Source organism: Zalophus californianus, chromosome 2 (genome assembly GCF_009762305.2).
Source record: "Zalophus californianus isolate mZalCal1 chromosome 2, mZalCal1.pri.v2, whole genome shotgun sequence".
Classification (NCBI taxonomy): domain Eukaryota; kingdom Metazoa; phylum Chordata; class Mammalia; order Carnivora; family Otariidae; genus Zalophus; species Zalophus californianus.
In genome coordinates this window covers 88,320,231-88,336,284 of record NC_045596.1, presented here as the reverse complement: position 1 = coordinate 88,336,284, position 16,054 = coordinate 88,320,231, and the positions used below count along the sequence as shown (strand labels likewise).

General features: G+C 38.8%; 1 protein-coding gene across 4 annotated transcripts in view; it reads left to right on the top strand.

Annotated features, from left to right (window-relative positions):
* PAPSS1 (3'-phosphoadenosine 5'-phosphosulfate synthase 1) overlaps positions 1-16,054 on the top strand; it is a 106,599-nt gene that overhangs the window by 86,352 nt on the left and 4,193 nt on the right. For 3 of the 4 annotated variants that reach the window (XM_027600049.1, XM_027600050.1, XM_027600052.2), the window contains one exon: positions 6,770-6,999. In XM_027600049.1, coding sequence (XP_027455850.1) covers positions 6,770-6,999 — 230 coding nt within the window. Of the gene's footprint in view, positions 1-5,452; positions 5,580-6,769; positions 7,000-16,054 lie in introns of those variants that run through there. The other variant, XM_027600051.1, reaches the window with a different exon arrangement.

Sequence of the window (16,054 nt, the reverse complement as noted above, 5' to 3'; positions counted from 1 at the left end):
AAGCAATAGGGGAGGGAGGGAAGGAGAAAGGGGAAACAGTAGGGAAATAGGAATGATGGCTCACTTCTCAGGAGCAATACAAACCAGAAACATGGAGTAACATCTTTAAGAGAAAAACAAAAAGAAATGTCTGTTAATCTAGAATTCTATATTCGAGCAAAAATGAAGGTGAAGTAAAGACATTTTCAGATAAATGAGAGTTGAGAATTTTATTAGGGAAAAGGTTTTCTGGATTCTTCCAGCAGACTTCTTCAGAGGTCCCATTATTTGCTCAGATGCCCACACTGTATGGCCGTATGGCTATACAACAGGGAAGGCTGCAAAAACAAGGACCTGACATTTTCATCCTCTAGACTGTGGTTTCTGTCATTAAGAAATAGATCAGGGCAAAGAAAAATCAGTTGTTTGTATAAGCAACCAACACTATTTGCCACATAGGAGTTAAATTACTTTTGTAATCAGAAAAAAAGCCAGTCTGTTATTTGGCACGCAGATGCAAGTAAAGTAGAAAATAAGTCACTTGTTAGGTTGGCCATTTACAGATTCTTAGAAGACTTTATAGGAAAGCTGTAGACATCACTGTATTCCTTCTTCATATGCATTCAGTATTCCAAACCTTCTTGCCACTGGGCATAAAAAGATAGTACATCCCATTTACAATTGCACCCAAAACCATTAGATACCTAGGAATAAATCTAACCAAAGAGGCAAAGGATCTGTACTCAGAAAACTATAAAATACTCAGGAAAGAAATTGAAGAAGACACAAAGAAATGGAAAAACGTTCCATGCTCATGGATTGGGAGAATCAACATTGTGAAGATGTCAATGCTACCTAGAGCAATCTACACATTCAATGCAATCCCCATCAAAATACCATCCACTTTTTTCAAAGAAATGGAACAAATAATCCTAAAATTTGTATGGAACCAGAAGAGACCCAGAATAGCCAGAGGAATACTGAAAAAGAAAAGCAAAGCTGGTGGCATCACAATTCCGGACTTCCAGCTCTATTACAAAGCTGTCATCATCAAGACAGTATGGTACTGGCACAAAAACAGACACATAGATCAATGGAACAGAATTGAGAGCCCAGAAATGGACCCTCAACTCTATGGTCAACTTATTTTTGACAAAGCAGGAAAGAATGTCCAATGGCAAAAAGACAGTCTCTTCAACAAATGGTGTTGGGAAAATTGGACAGCCACATGCAGAAGAATGAAACTGGACCATTTCCTTACACCACACACAAAAATAGACTCCAAATGGTTGAAAGACTTAAACGTGAGACAGGAGTCCATCCAAATCCTAAAGGAGAACACAGGTAGCAACCTTTTCGACCTTAGCCGCAGCAACTTCTTCCTAGAAACATCGCCAAAGGCACGGGAAGCCAGGGCAAAAATGAACTATTGGGATTTCATCAAGATAAAAAGCTTCTGCACAGCAAAAGAAACAGTCCACAAAACCAAAAGACAACCGACAGAATGGGAGAAAATATTTGCAAATGACGTATCAGATAAAGGGCTAGTATCCAAAATCTATAAAGAACTTATCAAACTCAACACTCAAAGAACAAATAATCCAATCAAGAAATGGGCAGAAGACATGAACAGACATTTCTCCAAAGAAGACATCCAAATGGCCAACAGGCACATGAAAAAGTGCTCAACATCGCTTGGCATCAGGGAAATCCAAATCAAAACCTCAATGAGATACCACCTCACACCCGTCAGAATGGCTAAAATTAACAAGTCAGGGAACGACAGATGTTGGCGGGGATGTGGAGAAAGGGGAACCCTCCTACACTGTTGGTGGGAATGCAAGCTGGTGCAACCCCTCTGGAAAACAGTATGGAGGTTCCTCAAACAGTTGAAATTAGAGCTACCGTTCGATCCAGCAATTGCACTACTGGGTATTTACCACAAAGATACAAATGTAGGGACCCGAAGGGGTACATGTACCCCAATGTTTATAGCAGCAATGTCCACCATAGCCAAACTGTGGAAAGAGCCAAGATGCCCATCGACAGATGAATGGATAAAGAAGATGTGGTATATATACACAATGGAATATTATGCAGCCATCAAAAGGAATGAGATCTTGCCATTTGCAACGACGTGGATGGAACTGGAGGGTGTTATGCTGAGTGAAATAAGTCAATCAGAGAAAGACATGTATCACATGACCTCACTGATATGAGGAATTCTTAATCTCAGGAAAGAAACTGAGTGTTACTGGAGTGGTTGGGGGTGGGAGGGAGGGGGTGGCTGGATGATAGATATTGGGGAGGGTATGTGCTACGGTGAGCGCTGTGAATTGTGCAAGACTGTTGAATCACAGATCTGTACTTCTGAAACAAATAATGCAACATATTTTAAGAAAAAAGAAAAAGAAGAAGATAACAGGAGAGGAAGAAAAGGGGAGTATGTCAGAGGGGGAGACGAACCATGAGAGATGATGGACTCTGAAAAACAAACAGGGTTCTAGAGGGGAGGGGGGTAGGGGGATGGGTTAGCCTGGTGATGGGTATTGAGGAGGGCACGTTCTGCATGGAGCACTGGGTGTTATGAACAAACAATGAATCATGGAACACTGCACCAAAAACTAATGATGTAATATATGGTGATTAACATAACAATAAAAAATTAAAAAAAAAAAAGATAGTACATCTTGACCTCGTGTGCTGGAGGGATAAACAGGCAGCGCTCACAGGGTTTTAGTGACCACCTTCTAGGCAGCATGTCATCTTTTTCACAGAGCAAATGAATTTTCTTTAGAAACTGACTAGGAAGCAATTAAATGCAACCAGAATTGTCATGGACTGTTTCACAGAGTAATAGTAACAGTGGCAGTGTGTGTGACTGTCCTTTGTTGAGGGCTAAGTGCTGTCTTGAGTGTTTTCAAATCTCCCACCAGTCTGATGTGTTAAACATTACCTTTGCCATTTTTATAAATTTGGAGACCGAAGCTTCAGTTTCAAGTCCAAACTTGACTAAAGGCATTCTGTCATTAAAGTGCAAAACCAGGTTTTAAATCTAGGACAGTCTGATTCAAAAGCCTGTGTTCCTAAACCAGATACGGGGGATGGCTGTGGGCTGACTTGCATTTCTTTTGATTAAAGCATACTACCTTTTCAGTGGGTTGTAAGTTGATTCACACCAGACATTCTTGGAAGAGTTACATGTGATTTGCTTATTCCTGGTTGTTACAGTTTTAAAAAGTATTCTCATAGGGAAACCATTTCCCTGAATGTAAATTGAAATTATTCAGTCACTTGCAGGAGAATGTTGACTCTGTCTGTGTTTGTTGTGTTTACCTTTAATTTACTCATTTAACCTCTAGAAGAAATTAAAGAGGCAACTAAATTTCCTGGTTATTTTATAAGCCAAAGTTAGAACTGCCCACTGCCAGTTGTTTTGTGATCCTGTAAGGTACTAATTTTTCTGGCTTTGGTTTCCTCTCCTTTTAAAAGGGCAGAGAGGGTTGGATTAAATGATCTGAGCTTCCTTACATGTTAAAATTAAGCCATACATCCTTGGTTCATTGACCATTTGGTACTTGAATGAATTAAGTATATAGATATAAATATTTAATGAGCAAAGTAAGTTCACCTAAATTCAGAGAACTTCAATTGCCCTTTTTAATTTAATTCTGAAAGCAGTAGCTAATTTGCATGAGGCTGAAATGATTTTCCATTTAAGTGAAGTTGCAAAGTAGTTAATTGATGATTGGTTTTGACTGACTGACCCTTTGATAAAAATTCTGAATCTGGACTAGCAAAGGTCTTGTGTGTCTACAGTGAAGGGGCAGAGGGGAATGAGCAGAATTTTCATGAAGCGCTGAATCTGAAGGTGGTTGGAAGAAGAGGTGGCATATATGAGGAACAAAAGTCTTTTATCATTGTGTTTTGCCATCTTGTTCATACAGAACGATTACAGCTCATTGCAAACAGTAGTAATGCTGCATAGTAGAAAACATATAGTGATAGGACCTTGGGGTCCTCTTTATTTAGCTAACATATGGGGAAAGAGAACTAGGGTAGTGCTCAGGAGGTTTTTGAATGTTCCATGTTTGGAACTGGCACATATCATTTGGGCTGTCATTCTTTCGGCCAAAATTCTGCCACATGGCTACACTGCAAGGAGTAGTAGGGATTATAGTAAACTGTGTTCTCAGGAAGAAAGGTAGTAAAAGGTCCTTAGAAATACAGGTATATGGAAAAATAGGTGAATGAAAAAAAAAGTCAAGACAATTATTAACTCTAGGAAAAACAAATAGTTGTACAAGGAGGGGAATAAAGTAAGGCTAATGGGGAATAAAGTAATGGCTAACATTTTTTATGTACTTTATACCAAGTACTATTCAAAGTCTTCACATTTCATGTATTAATTTTCTTAAAAATTTTATGAGATAAATACAATTGTAATTCCCCTTTTATAGACAAATGTTGATTTCACCAACAGTGGTGATATCACTGTATTTATTGCATAAATGGGGTAGGGAATGAGGAGACTGGAGTAAGAGTCAAGCATCATCATAGTAGGGGATATAAATAATGTAGAAGTAACATAATACCTAAAATTAAATAGTCAAATCAGCAGTATACACATGCCATTTAGAAACACAGGGGTGCCTGACTGGCTCAGTCAGTGGAGCACAGAACTTTTGATCTCGGGGTTGTGAGTTCAAGCCCCATGTTGGGTGTAGAGATTACTTAAAAATAAAATCTTAAAAAAAAAAAAAACATACACAGAGGTAAATATCAGTAGAAACAACTGAAAAAGCTGAAACTCCTCAGGGTGATCAGTTTGAGTGTGGGGTCTGGGATTGTCCTTATGCTATTGCACTTTCTAAACTATGTCAATAAAAATATGTCTTGGTATAAGACAAACTGTCAAGAGAGAGCAAATAACAACGGTGTGTGGGTGGTCATTGTTTATATCTTACTTTCACCTAAACCAGAAATGGTTTTGTAAGTCACTAAGTGGTAGAGCTTAACACTGAAAGGGAGGTGAGGCCAGATTTCTAGACCTGGGTTTCCTCTACACTTTCTTGGCCAAGTTGCTTAACCTTTGGGCGATCATTTTCTTCATGTTAATGAGAATGATGATCTCTGTACAGTTGCTTTAACTTCCAAAGTACTACAATTCTGGATGTTAAATGAATAATTTTTTTTATTTTTCAACAAGTGCTAGTGTGACTGCCTCAGCTTCAGAGCTAGTTTCGGATGCATAGCTGCGGAGTCACAACCAACACTCGGTGTTATTCTTACCAGTTATCTTGGGTAGGAGTCACTTAGCTATAGGGTTTTCTCGGTGCCAGTGTATGTAAGGATTCATATAATTGAAATCCTTTTCCTCTGGTATTCAAATCTAGCATAGAGAAGAGTGTGTACCTTACAAGTTTATGTACAGTTCAGTGAATTTTTATAGTGAACATACTCTAATTACCAGCGTGCAGGTCCTGGATCAAGAAACAGAACATTACCAGGGACTCCTAGAGGTGACATCAAAATGGATTAAGTACAAGCTCTTATTTGTCAAAGTTTGTCGAAGGATTCGTCTTGTAATTTTCAAGTCAAAGCATAGTTTTCAGTTATACGGTGAGTAAGTTCTGAGGGTCGAATGTTCCATCTGGTGATTATAGTTAATAATACCATATTATATACTTGAAATTTGCTGAGAGTAGACCCTAATTGTTCTCACCACACACATACACACAAAGGTAACTGTGAGGTGATAGATGTGTTAATTAACTTAATTATGGTGAATGTTTAACAATATATATCTATCAAATCATGTTGTATGCTTCAGATATATACCGTTTTATTTGTCAATTATACTCAGTAAATCTGGGGGGCAAAAAAGAACATTACCATTATCCCAGAAGCACCTTCCAGTTGCTTCCCTGAAAGGATCAACTGCTAGCCTGACTTCTAATAGACTAGATTTTGAACTATATAAATGACATGTTGTGGTTAGGTACATTCATACATATAGACACATGTACATTTACATATCTCTTAAAGAGCCAAAAATATTCATAAATACATACACATAAACATCTCTACACATTTATGCTTTTAGATTTTGGTGGGGAGGGCTGGCCAGTGTTGTTTCTGGCTTCCCAAGATGACATATTTAAACTTGTTGAGATTTCCTCCTGATATTCATTCTGTAAGTAGTCCAAGTCCTTCTCAACGTATAATGATGTTATGTCCTGATAAACCCATCATAAGTTGAAAATACATTAAGTCAAAAATGCAATTAATACACCTAACCTACTAAATATCATAGCTTAGTCTAGCCTACCTTAAATGTGCTCAGAACACTCATGTTAGCGCAGTTGGGCAAATTGACTTAACACAAAGCCTATTTTATAATGAAGTGTTAAATCATATAATTCACTGAATGCTGTGTTGAGTGTGAAAAAGCAGAGTGGTCGTGAAAAACAGACCGTATGGGTGCAGAATGGTTGTAAATGTGTGGGTTGTTTACTCTCGTGATTGTGTGGCTGATAGGGAGCTGTGGCTCACTGCCCCTGCCCAGCATCATGAGAGAGGATTCTACTGCATATTGCTAGCCGGGAAAATACCAGAATTTGAAGTTAGAGGTATGGTTTCTACTGAATGTGTGTATTACTTTTGCACCATCATAAAGTTGGGGACCTTAAGTTTGGGGCTGTCTGTATACATGCATTTATTATCCATTTACTACTTCTAAGTACTGGCATAAAAGCATAGTTATCAAATATGAAAACTTTTATTCTAGGTCCAGTGGCATTGCCGAGCACGGATGGTTGCAGGAGCCAATTTTTACATTGTTGGACGAGACCCTGCTGGCATGCCTCATCCAGAAACAGGGAGGGATCTTTATGAGCCAACTCATGGTGCCAAAGTGCTGACAATGGCCCCTGGCCTAATCACCTTGGAAGTAGTTCCCTTTCGAGTTGCAGCTTACAACAAGAAAAAGAAGCGTATGGACTACTATGACTCTGAACAGTAAGTTTTATATTCACAGATCTGTGATACACCTTGTGCTCTAAGCTGCTCCCAGGGCATGTTGTCTCAGCTTTACAGTAACTTGACTGATGGCAGGCTTTGTTGTACCCATTTCAGAGAAAGGCCAAACCTAGGAAACTAACTTCTCAATATGCTAGCAGTTAGAAGTAGAAATAAAAATTGAATCTGGTTTTATGGTTAATGATTTCAGGAATTTTGTTGTGGAGCTCTTCGGGGCAGTATGGACATTTCTGTGTCTGCCATATCTATGTATGTATGTATTGTGTACAGAGCACGTAGAAGGAGTCCAGAGACTTAGTGATGATTACTCTGGTAAGCCCAGAAAAATCTATATAGTGAGAGAGAATTTCATATTTGTGGAATCCCAATGTGACAGGCACTGTCTTAATTGCTTTATATGTATCAAATTATTCCCCACAATTTCCTGTGGTACTGTTATTATCGCTGTTTTATAGATTAGTAGTAAGCTGAAGCATACAGAATTCAAATATCTTGTATAAGGCCACAGAGTAGTAAATGGCAGCCCAGCAGTTGAACCCAAGGAGTGTGTTTCCGGAGCCTGTGCTCTTGACCACTGAGAGCACAACTTCTTTCTTCAAAAATCTTAGGAGGGGCAAAAAACAAACTTTTAGTACAGCTTATTGGTAGTGTCAAACATGTATCTATGGCCCTTCTGTATTAATCTTTATCTATAGACAATGTCAATCTAAATGAAGAGTGGCGGTGTAAGGCTCTAGAATAGGAAGTTAGGGGTTCTAGCCCTATCCTCGATTGGTGACTTGAGAGTCCTGTGCCTGTCTAGCCTTGTTTCTTCTCTAAAATGATGGCAGTGGATGAGTTGATTCCATCTTAGCTTAAAGTCTGTACTTCTTTCCATGATCTGTAGCACCTAGTTATTTTTACATTTTAGCAGATACTTGTTTTGTTATTTGATGCTTATTTAGTACAAATTACATCTCCTTATATAGTATACCTACTTTTTTTTTTAGCACAACTTACAATTCATGTTCAGCAAGTAGAACAGGTATTTTTATGTATGTTTTCTTACATTTACTTCTACTGACAGGTACTAACTGAAAATTGACCGTGGTCTAATGACCTTTAATCTGAGAGCCCTCATCCTTTCTTCTATGACACTTTACAGTTAATTCTGTATTCAGGAATAATGCTGATCTTGACCCTGTGTCCTCATTTGGTGTGGCCCATTTTGTAATGATGGGGACAAGAAAGAAAAAACTTTTATAGATCAAAACATTTTCTTGTTTCTAAAAGCAACATAAAGTTCAGTGTCATTGAATTTCTTTGTGATAAATGATAGATTGTCTGGGTAAAGAAATACTGTTATTTACAGTAGACTTTAAGGGATTTTTTTTTGGCTTCTCGTTTAATGGTCTAAATAATTCTGGAGAAAAACAAATGCACAATTTTAGGTGATTGCAGGCTTTTCAGAGTGATGAACTATAGCTAAAATACGGGAAAATCTTAGGAGTCAATGAACAGAAGAGGCTTATATAACTGCAGGCAACTCCTAACTGTACCTGTGGCCTAGGTGTGGACTTTAAGACAGGAGCTCTTCTGCACTATTCTTTTCTGAAGATCTGAAATATGGCCCACATTCCAGTGTACTTCTGAACCACACAAAGAGAAGAATTTGCAATAATCCAGACCATTTTTACTTTTATAAAAGACCAGCATTTGCCAACACATAGAAATAGTTCTAAATCGTAGCCTGTTGTGTTTTGTTTTGTTCTAAGAATATATGTCTCTGTGTATGTTGTTTGTATGTGTATGTATATATATGAGTGTGTACATACACTTACATGCACACACACGGTGCAATTTCACAGTCTTACAAACAATGCAGCTATAAGAGGGGTGTGCTGAGAGTTGCAAATGGGTCTTTTCTTCCAAAGGGATGCCTCAGAAGCTTTAACAAGAGAATTTTAAGAAAAATAAAAGCAAGTTTAGTAAACCTTGGTCTATATTATCACAAAAGGTGATTGAAACTAAAAATATAAATTAAGTATTAAGGAAAGTGAAAAGAAAAAGTTTCTAATACAGTCCTGTTCTTTTGTGGTTAAAATTATATAGGGTCACCATCAGAGATTCTAATTTACTTATTCTGGGGAGAGGCCTACACACCGGCAATGTTTTTGAAAGGCTCCCCAGCCGAGAACCCTTGATGGAGGGTAGCATTGCTTTCTACAATGTTAACACGTAGAGTTTTAGAGGTGGAATGCTGGGCTGGGAAACCTTTGACTTCTCATCCAGCATGCAGCTGATCAGTTTGTGTACAAGAAGTTATGAACATAATCTTGTTCTGAAAGTAATGATTAGTTACAGAGTGAGAAAAGAGAAATAGAATCATTTTGCTAGTGGCCAAGTAGTTAAAACTTAGGTGAGTTTCCATGCTGATGAGTTAAGGAAACAAAACTAACTAGAGTTGAGCTTTTCTTTTATACTTCTTGTTTTGATGTCTCAAGACTGGTTTCTTTGCATGCATGATCAGGTGATTCAGTCACCCGCAAGACCCAGAACCCATCAGTGTGTCATTGACTGATGTGCTGGGAAGCCCTTGATAACTTTCATGTTTTGTTAAATCTGTGTAGTATTGCTTTAAATCTCTCTTTTAATCATTCAAAAGCTAAATAATTACATCAGTTCTCATAAGATTTTCCAATGATGAATTCTATATTAGTTGCATGAGTGGCTCATTTTCTTGGAATTTTTTTTGAGTTACCAAATCTTAATAAATTGTAACTTGGGAAGCTTAAAACTGCCTTAGTTTTCTTGTTTTTTTATATTTGTCTTCAAATATAATTAAGTTGATGGGAATATGTTGGGAAGTGAGTAAAATTTTGTGGAAAGGCGATAGTCTTTGATGTAGTGAGAAAACACAGTTATTAATTATGCACATATGAGGTTGTCTTATGTTTGATTAATGGATGTTATTCAATGCCAGCTTTTATGTAATTAATGATTTTGTAGCTTTTGATTTAATTAAATACTAGTGTAAGACAAGGCTTAGGGAGAAAAAAACAAACTTCATGAAGATTTCAAGCAAGATATTGATAGGAATTATGATAAAAATCATCTGTTTTTACTTAGGAACTTAAGTGGGTTCTTATTTGCTATAATAGTGACTCAAGGAAATTCAGTTTTTTAGGACTACAAGATTAAACCCCATTCTTTCAGATATTACAAACAAACTTCAAGGATTCAGGTTTTTTTATTTTTATTTATTTTTTTAAGATTTTATTTATTTTGACAGAGACAGTGAGAGAGGGAACACAAGCAGGGGGAGTGGGAGAGGGAGAAGCAGGCCTCCCGCAGAACAGGGAGCCCAATGCGGGGCTCGATTCCAGGACCCTAAGATCATGACCTGAGCCGAAGACAGATGCTTAACTGACTGAGCCACCCAGGCACCCCAAGAATTGAGTTATTTGTAATGTTTTCTCCTTTATGCAGTAAATCTTTGTATGTGGGTAGAAAAATGCAAAATTATGGTTCAGTTATTGAAATAGCGACTCAACAAAAAGAGCACACATGAGTGAGAGTGTCTTGTGGAAGTGGGTAAATGAAGGGACAGGTGGATGAAAGTGTTTGCGGTCTGGTTATTTTCACATTATCAATAGAGTATTTTCATAGTTTTAATGCTGGAGTAGATCTTAATCCATATATTATCGGTATCATTTAAAAAAATACTCTAATTGTAGCTGTCTCTCAAGGCTTTTTCATACAGCCTTCTCTTTTATATACTTTCTACAGGAAAGCTCATCTTTTCTAGTGGTTTCTGTGTGATGACTCTTAAAGCTATACTTCAGTGTTTCCAAGTTGCTAATTGTGTTAGCTTTCTAATGCTGCATAACACATGGCCACAAATTTAGTGGCTTAGAAGTCTGGGTGGATGACATTGGATTCTCTGGCCGGGCTGGGCTCTTATCTGAAAGTTCTGGAAAGAATCCACTTCCAAGATGACCCTTGTTGGCAGAATTCAGTTCCTTGCAGCTTTGGGGCTGAGGTCCCCATCTTCTTACTGGCTATTGGCTAAGGATTGCTCTCTGCTCCTAGAAGCCATTTTAGGTTCTTTGTTGTGGACACCTCCATCCCAGCAAGAGAACTTCCTTCATGGTGAATCCTTCTCATACTTCAAATCTCCCTGACTTTCCCTTCTGCTATCAGCTGAGAAAAGTCTTTGCTTTCAAAGGGCTTCAGTAATTAGGTTAGACCCACTCAGATAATTTTACTATTTTAGGTCATTTGATTAGTGTAACTCATTGCATCTGCAAAATCCCTTTTGCGGTACAAATGACCTCTAGTGGTAGTAACATTATTTGTCTTCATTTTTTCAGAGACCCCTCTTTGGAAAACATTCTGGAGAAATGAGAAGCTTATGTTTTCTAGAAGTAAAATAAAAGTAATTTTTTCTCTCATTGTTAATATTAGGAATAAATAGAGAGAATATCCTAAGGAGATGTTGTGGTATTTTCATTATAAAACCCAATAGTACTCATGTCCTGCTTTTAATCAGTTGTAACCTCTGAAAGAGAGAAGAGGTGGGGGCAAGGAGAGAGAGCCACGCATTGAAGGGTAACCAACAATGTAAGGTCCCAGTTAGAACTCTGCTGTGCTGGAATAGACTATATGAAGATTTATTTTTTTTAATGCCAGGGACGCCAAAGTGCCTTGAACCAAAAAAGGCCGAAGATCTGCTCCTTCTCTCTACCCCCAAAGCCCTGACCAGTTTTGACTACTCTTAGGAGATAAATGGACATAACTGTAAGTACTAGAGAAAAAGTAGGAAAAGCAAACAGGACAGACCTTGGGAAAATATTTCCCTTAGTGCTTAGGACAGAGTAATATGGGTTTCCCAGTAGAGCAATACAAGGTGCTCTTAATACCCCAGCCTGGTGGAAAGAAAATAGGCTTCAGTCACTTGTGCTCGCTTTTTCAAACCTTTGTTCCTAGAAAGTTGCCACTCTGGTGAGTGGGGTGCCCTGATTTTGATGCATTTTTGGGTGGTAACAAATGAATAGGATGAGTTCCTGCAGTGGTCAACCAATTAAAAACACCAAACAAACCCATGTTTTTTTTTTTTTTAATTATAAAAGCATTTAAAAGGAGAAAAAAACAATATTAACAATTTAAAAACACTCATGCCATCACTGGGTTTTTTTTTGTGTGTGTGTGCTTTGATTTTACTCTCTTTCTGTGTATTCATTTAACAGTTGAGTTTATAACAATTTTTTTATCCTGCTTTTAAGTATTTACTTTTCATGAGCATCTTTTCACGCGATTAGAAGCTCTCTGTACACATTGCAGGGGCTCCTTGCTGTTCATTCTGGTACCAGACTGAGCCACAAGTCCCAGTGGTTGTGTGCACAGCACAGGGCTGAGTGAGGAAGTGCCGAAGGCCACTCTATGCTGCAGAGCAAGATTGGCCTAGAGGCTTCCTCATAGCTCACTCGTGTCCTTAGGTAGCATCTTCTTGTCGTACCTGGTCCCACCTCTTGGACCCGTTGTCCAGCACACATGGAGTATAGTGTTTCTACATCTGGACCTTCAGACGCTGCACTGTTGAGGCCTGGCTGTGATCTCCCCTTAGACTGTAGAGTGGTGCCGTGTCATCCCTGATCTTGCTTACTGCAAGGAGTTCCAGGAGGAAAGAGCCACAAGTACTATGTTTGGTGTCTTGATTTTTTTTTTTCCTATCTGCTTTTCTTTTTCCTGTGACTTCGGGATCTTCTCATTTTTCTTATGTTTTCTGCCTTTTTGGAGGTAGGACTGGGATTTCCTTATTATAGCAATATCAAATCAGTTTCTTTCCTAACATGCCGTTTAGCAGGCTTTCTTAATCTTGGCATTATTGACGTATGGGGCCGGATAATTTGTTGGTTGGGTGGGGGGGTCTGGTGCATTCTAGGATGCTTGCCCTGGCGAGGGAGAGGTCAGGTTGCAAAATTACCTCTGTTGAGAATCAAAGATTTGTAATAATATTGGCATATTTGGGTATTTATTTTCTTTTTAATTATTTCGTCATTAGTCACAAGTCCAAAATATGCTCCTTTTTTTTTTTTTTTTAACCTCTCCAGACTTTTTACTTTCATATTTGGAGCTGATCTAGATGTTTTCAGTGTAATAGAAGTCCTGGTTTCTAAATAAATGAGGATAGTCACATGTGTCTCAAAAGTAGAAAGCAAATCACAAGACAAAGAAATCCTGGTGACAAGTATAAAGGAAATTATTTAATATGGTCAAAGCACTGTCCTTATTATCTCGCAATGTCCTGGGTTTACCTGATTTTCTGGTTAACTCATGGATGCTTAAGCTGTTTGGGTCACTAATTTTGAGAAACCCCTTGAAAATGTATTACTTCTCTCTCTCTAACCTCCTGCAACTAAGTAGGCTCTATACTGGAAGGAGGACCCGGGGACATCAATGTGCAGCTCAGAAGAGACCGGGGCAGTCTGCTGAAAGAAAGTTTTCGTATAACCAGAGTTCAGCCATGTACTTCATACCAGATAATTTCATTTGGATGATGGGTATCTGAGAGCGTCTGAGTTTAGCTCTCTGAAAACTGGAATCCACCGTTGAGTAATCAGAAGCAGGTGAAAATGGATATGCTCTTGTTCCCAGTTGAAAGCACAGAAACCCCATTTTGCCCATTAAGATATTTTTGGGTCCTTTTTGAAACCTGTCCTTTGGCACTCAGGTAAAGACCATTTGTCTTCTGTGGTAGATTATAGGTTTCATGACCGTCTTTGGTAACGAAAACTGAGTTGACTTCAGTACGCTTTTTAGGGCAACGCTGGAAATTTGTTATTTGACTCAATGTCTGATAGGAGCTGTTCTCTAGCTTTTACTTATAAGATGGTGGTGCTGGGAGGAAAACATGATGAATTAAGGATTTTGGTATAAGTAGGTTCTAGATAGTTACATTTTTTGTGTATTTCAGTTTGTCTTTGGTTTGAAACTGAAAATTGTTAAATTTGTCATGTACTATGCTAGCCGGTGCTTTTTAGTTCCTGGAAAGAAAGCTGTAAGTAACTGTTTATCTGGTTTTGAAGAAGTGACTTTTGACCTCATGCCTAAGAATTCTTAGTGTTTTGATCTACATAGTATCATATATGAGCTGCTTTCAAGTTGGATGAAAAGTTAATTAGACCCAAAATAGTTCTTAGATTGACTTATAAGTTACCACTATTATTTTTAGTTCTATCAGAGAAGAAATTCCCCTTTGCTTCTCTGCTTATTGTCCAGTTAGCATTTTTTTTTAAAAACTGATCTAATTGAATATGAACCTTCAAAAGATACACTTGATGGGCCATCTGCTGACCCCAGCTCTTGTCCATTTGAGCAACTCATGCTGGTGGCTCTGATGGCCACATCTGTGGACTAAGAGACAGCAGATGGTTGTGAAGATTTAAAACCTTCAACAAGTGGTCAAGAGTCATTGTACTTTGGAGTTAGTCAAGATGCTGGCCACATGTGGTTTAGTACATCCCACATGGGACAGGAGGCTGGTCCAACCCACAGGGTCCCACATAGCTTGCTAAATGGTGTGCTTTTTCCCCCCTCCCTGCCATTCGAACCCCTTTCTTTCTTGAAGAGCTGTGTATTGTAAGAATCTATGACCAAGTGGTTTTGAGAAGGAAAAAAATCCAACATACTTGTGTTTTCCTTTTTCAGGTGCCATGGGAGATCAATTAACTAGTGTAATTAGATGGCTTATTAGAATTGCTTTGTAGTCACAGCCCCGGCCGGGGTCATTTATTTAGTAGCCTTTTCTGCTTCTGGCAGATTCCTGATTACTCACAGGTAAAGTGGAGAGCTAATTTTAGATTATTCCCCCGATGTCTTGAGTTTTTACTTGATTTAATTATTTCTGTAAGGTGATGTCTAATTAAAGATGAACTGTGAAAAATACGATTTGATTATGGGTAATGTGACTCTTGTGCCAAGTCCTTGCACCTGACTTCTGGTAAAAAGTAAAATCCTTCTGTGACAGTACAAGTATGAGGTGGAGGAAAATGTGTTTTTTGTAGCCAGGGTAGAATGGAACCACCACCCTGTGGGAGCAGAAACTCCCATTTCATGTGATGAAGAAATGTTTGTGGCATGCTGGGCAGATCGAGTGTGAAAGAGCATCTGGAAAAGAGGTACCCAGGGACCTTGGTTTTAAAATGCAATTTCAGAAGGAATGCAAGCAAACTTCTGGATTCCAGACAGTTTGGCATTGGGGGTGGGGGGCTGGGAAGAAAGGGCTGTAATTGGTCTGGCTTTTTTCCTTTCATCAAATAGGACAGGGTCATCCCGCAAGCTGAGCTCTCACTTCTTTCTCATTGCCTTCCAGAACGAGCACTTGAAGCATGGGACACAAGGTTTCCTTTGTTGAAACAAATTTTAAAATTTACGTGGCCATAAAGCTCTAGGGTCATAATTTTCCTCAGCAAAGCTTATTTAGGGTGCTGATAAGTGAACCTCTGGAGCTAAACGAACTGATTTGACATCGGGTTGGAGTGAGGATGTTTAGATACAGTTGGATAGCTCTCTGGACCGCTCTGCCCTCTTTGCTTCTCCTGTCTGATCTGGGCTTTGCTAAGCCCTGCCCTCAGGGGTAACCTGGCTGGCCTGGAGTCAAAGTCAGGAGTGTTGATGGATTCTATTATTATTCCATTCCCACACAGCTTCTTGTTACCCTTGAAGGCAGTCTTCACATCTTTATTGAGAAGGTTGAGGCCATCCTGCATTAACTGCCTCGTCTTTTTCTAACCCCACATCATCACTGTTCCTTTTTTCCTTCATTCCTGATGCTCCTCCTTGTCAAAGCCCCCCTTCCTATGTCCTTCATGCCAGACTTCCTTCTCCATCTTTCATTTCTCTCCTGGTTTTCATCCTCCCTTTTCTCAGTCTTTTTTCCACCTGTATACTTGCTTAAAGCCCCCCCGCCCCCGCCGCCACCTTTTCCTTTAAAAAAAAAAAAAAACTCCTCTTTTTTCTCTGTATCTCTGCCAATTTACTACTCCCATCTCTT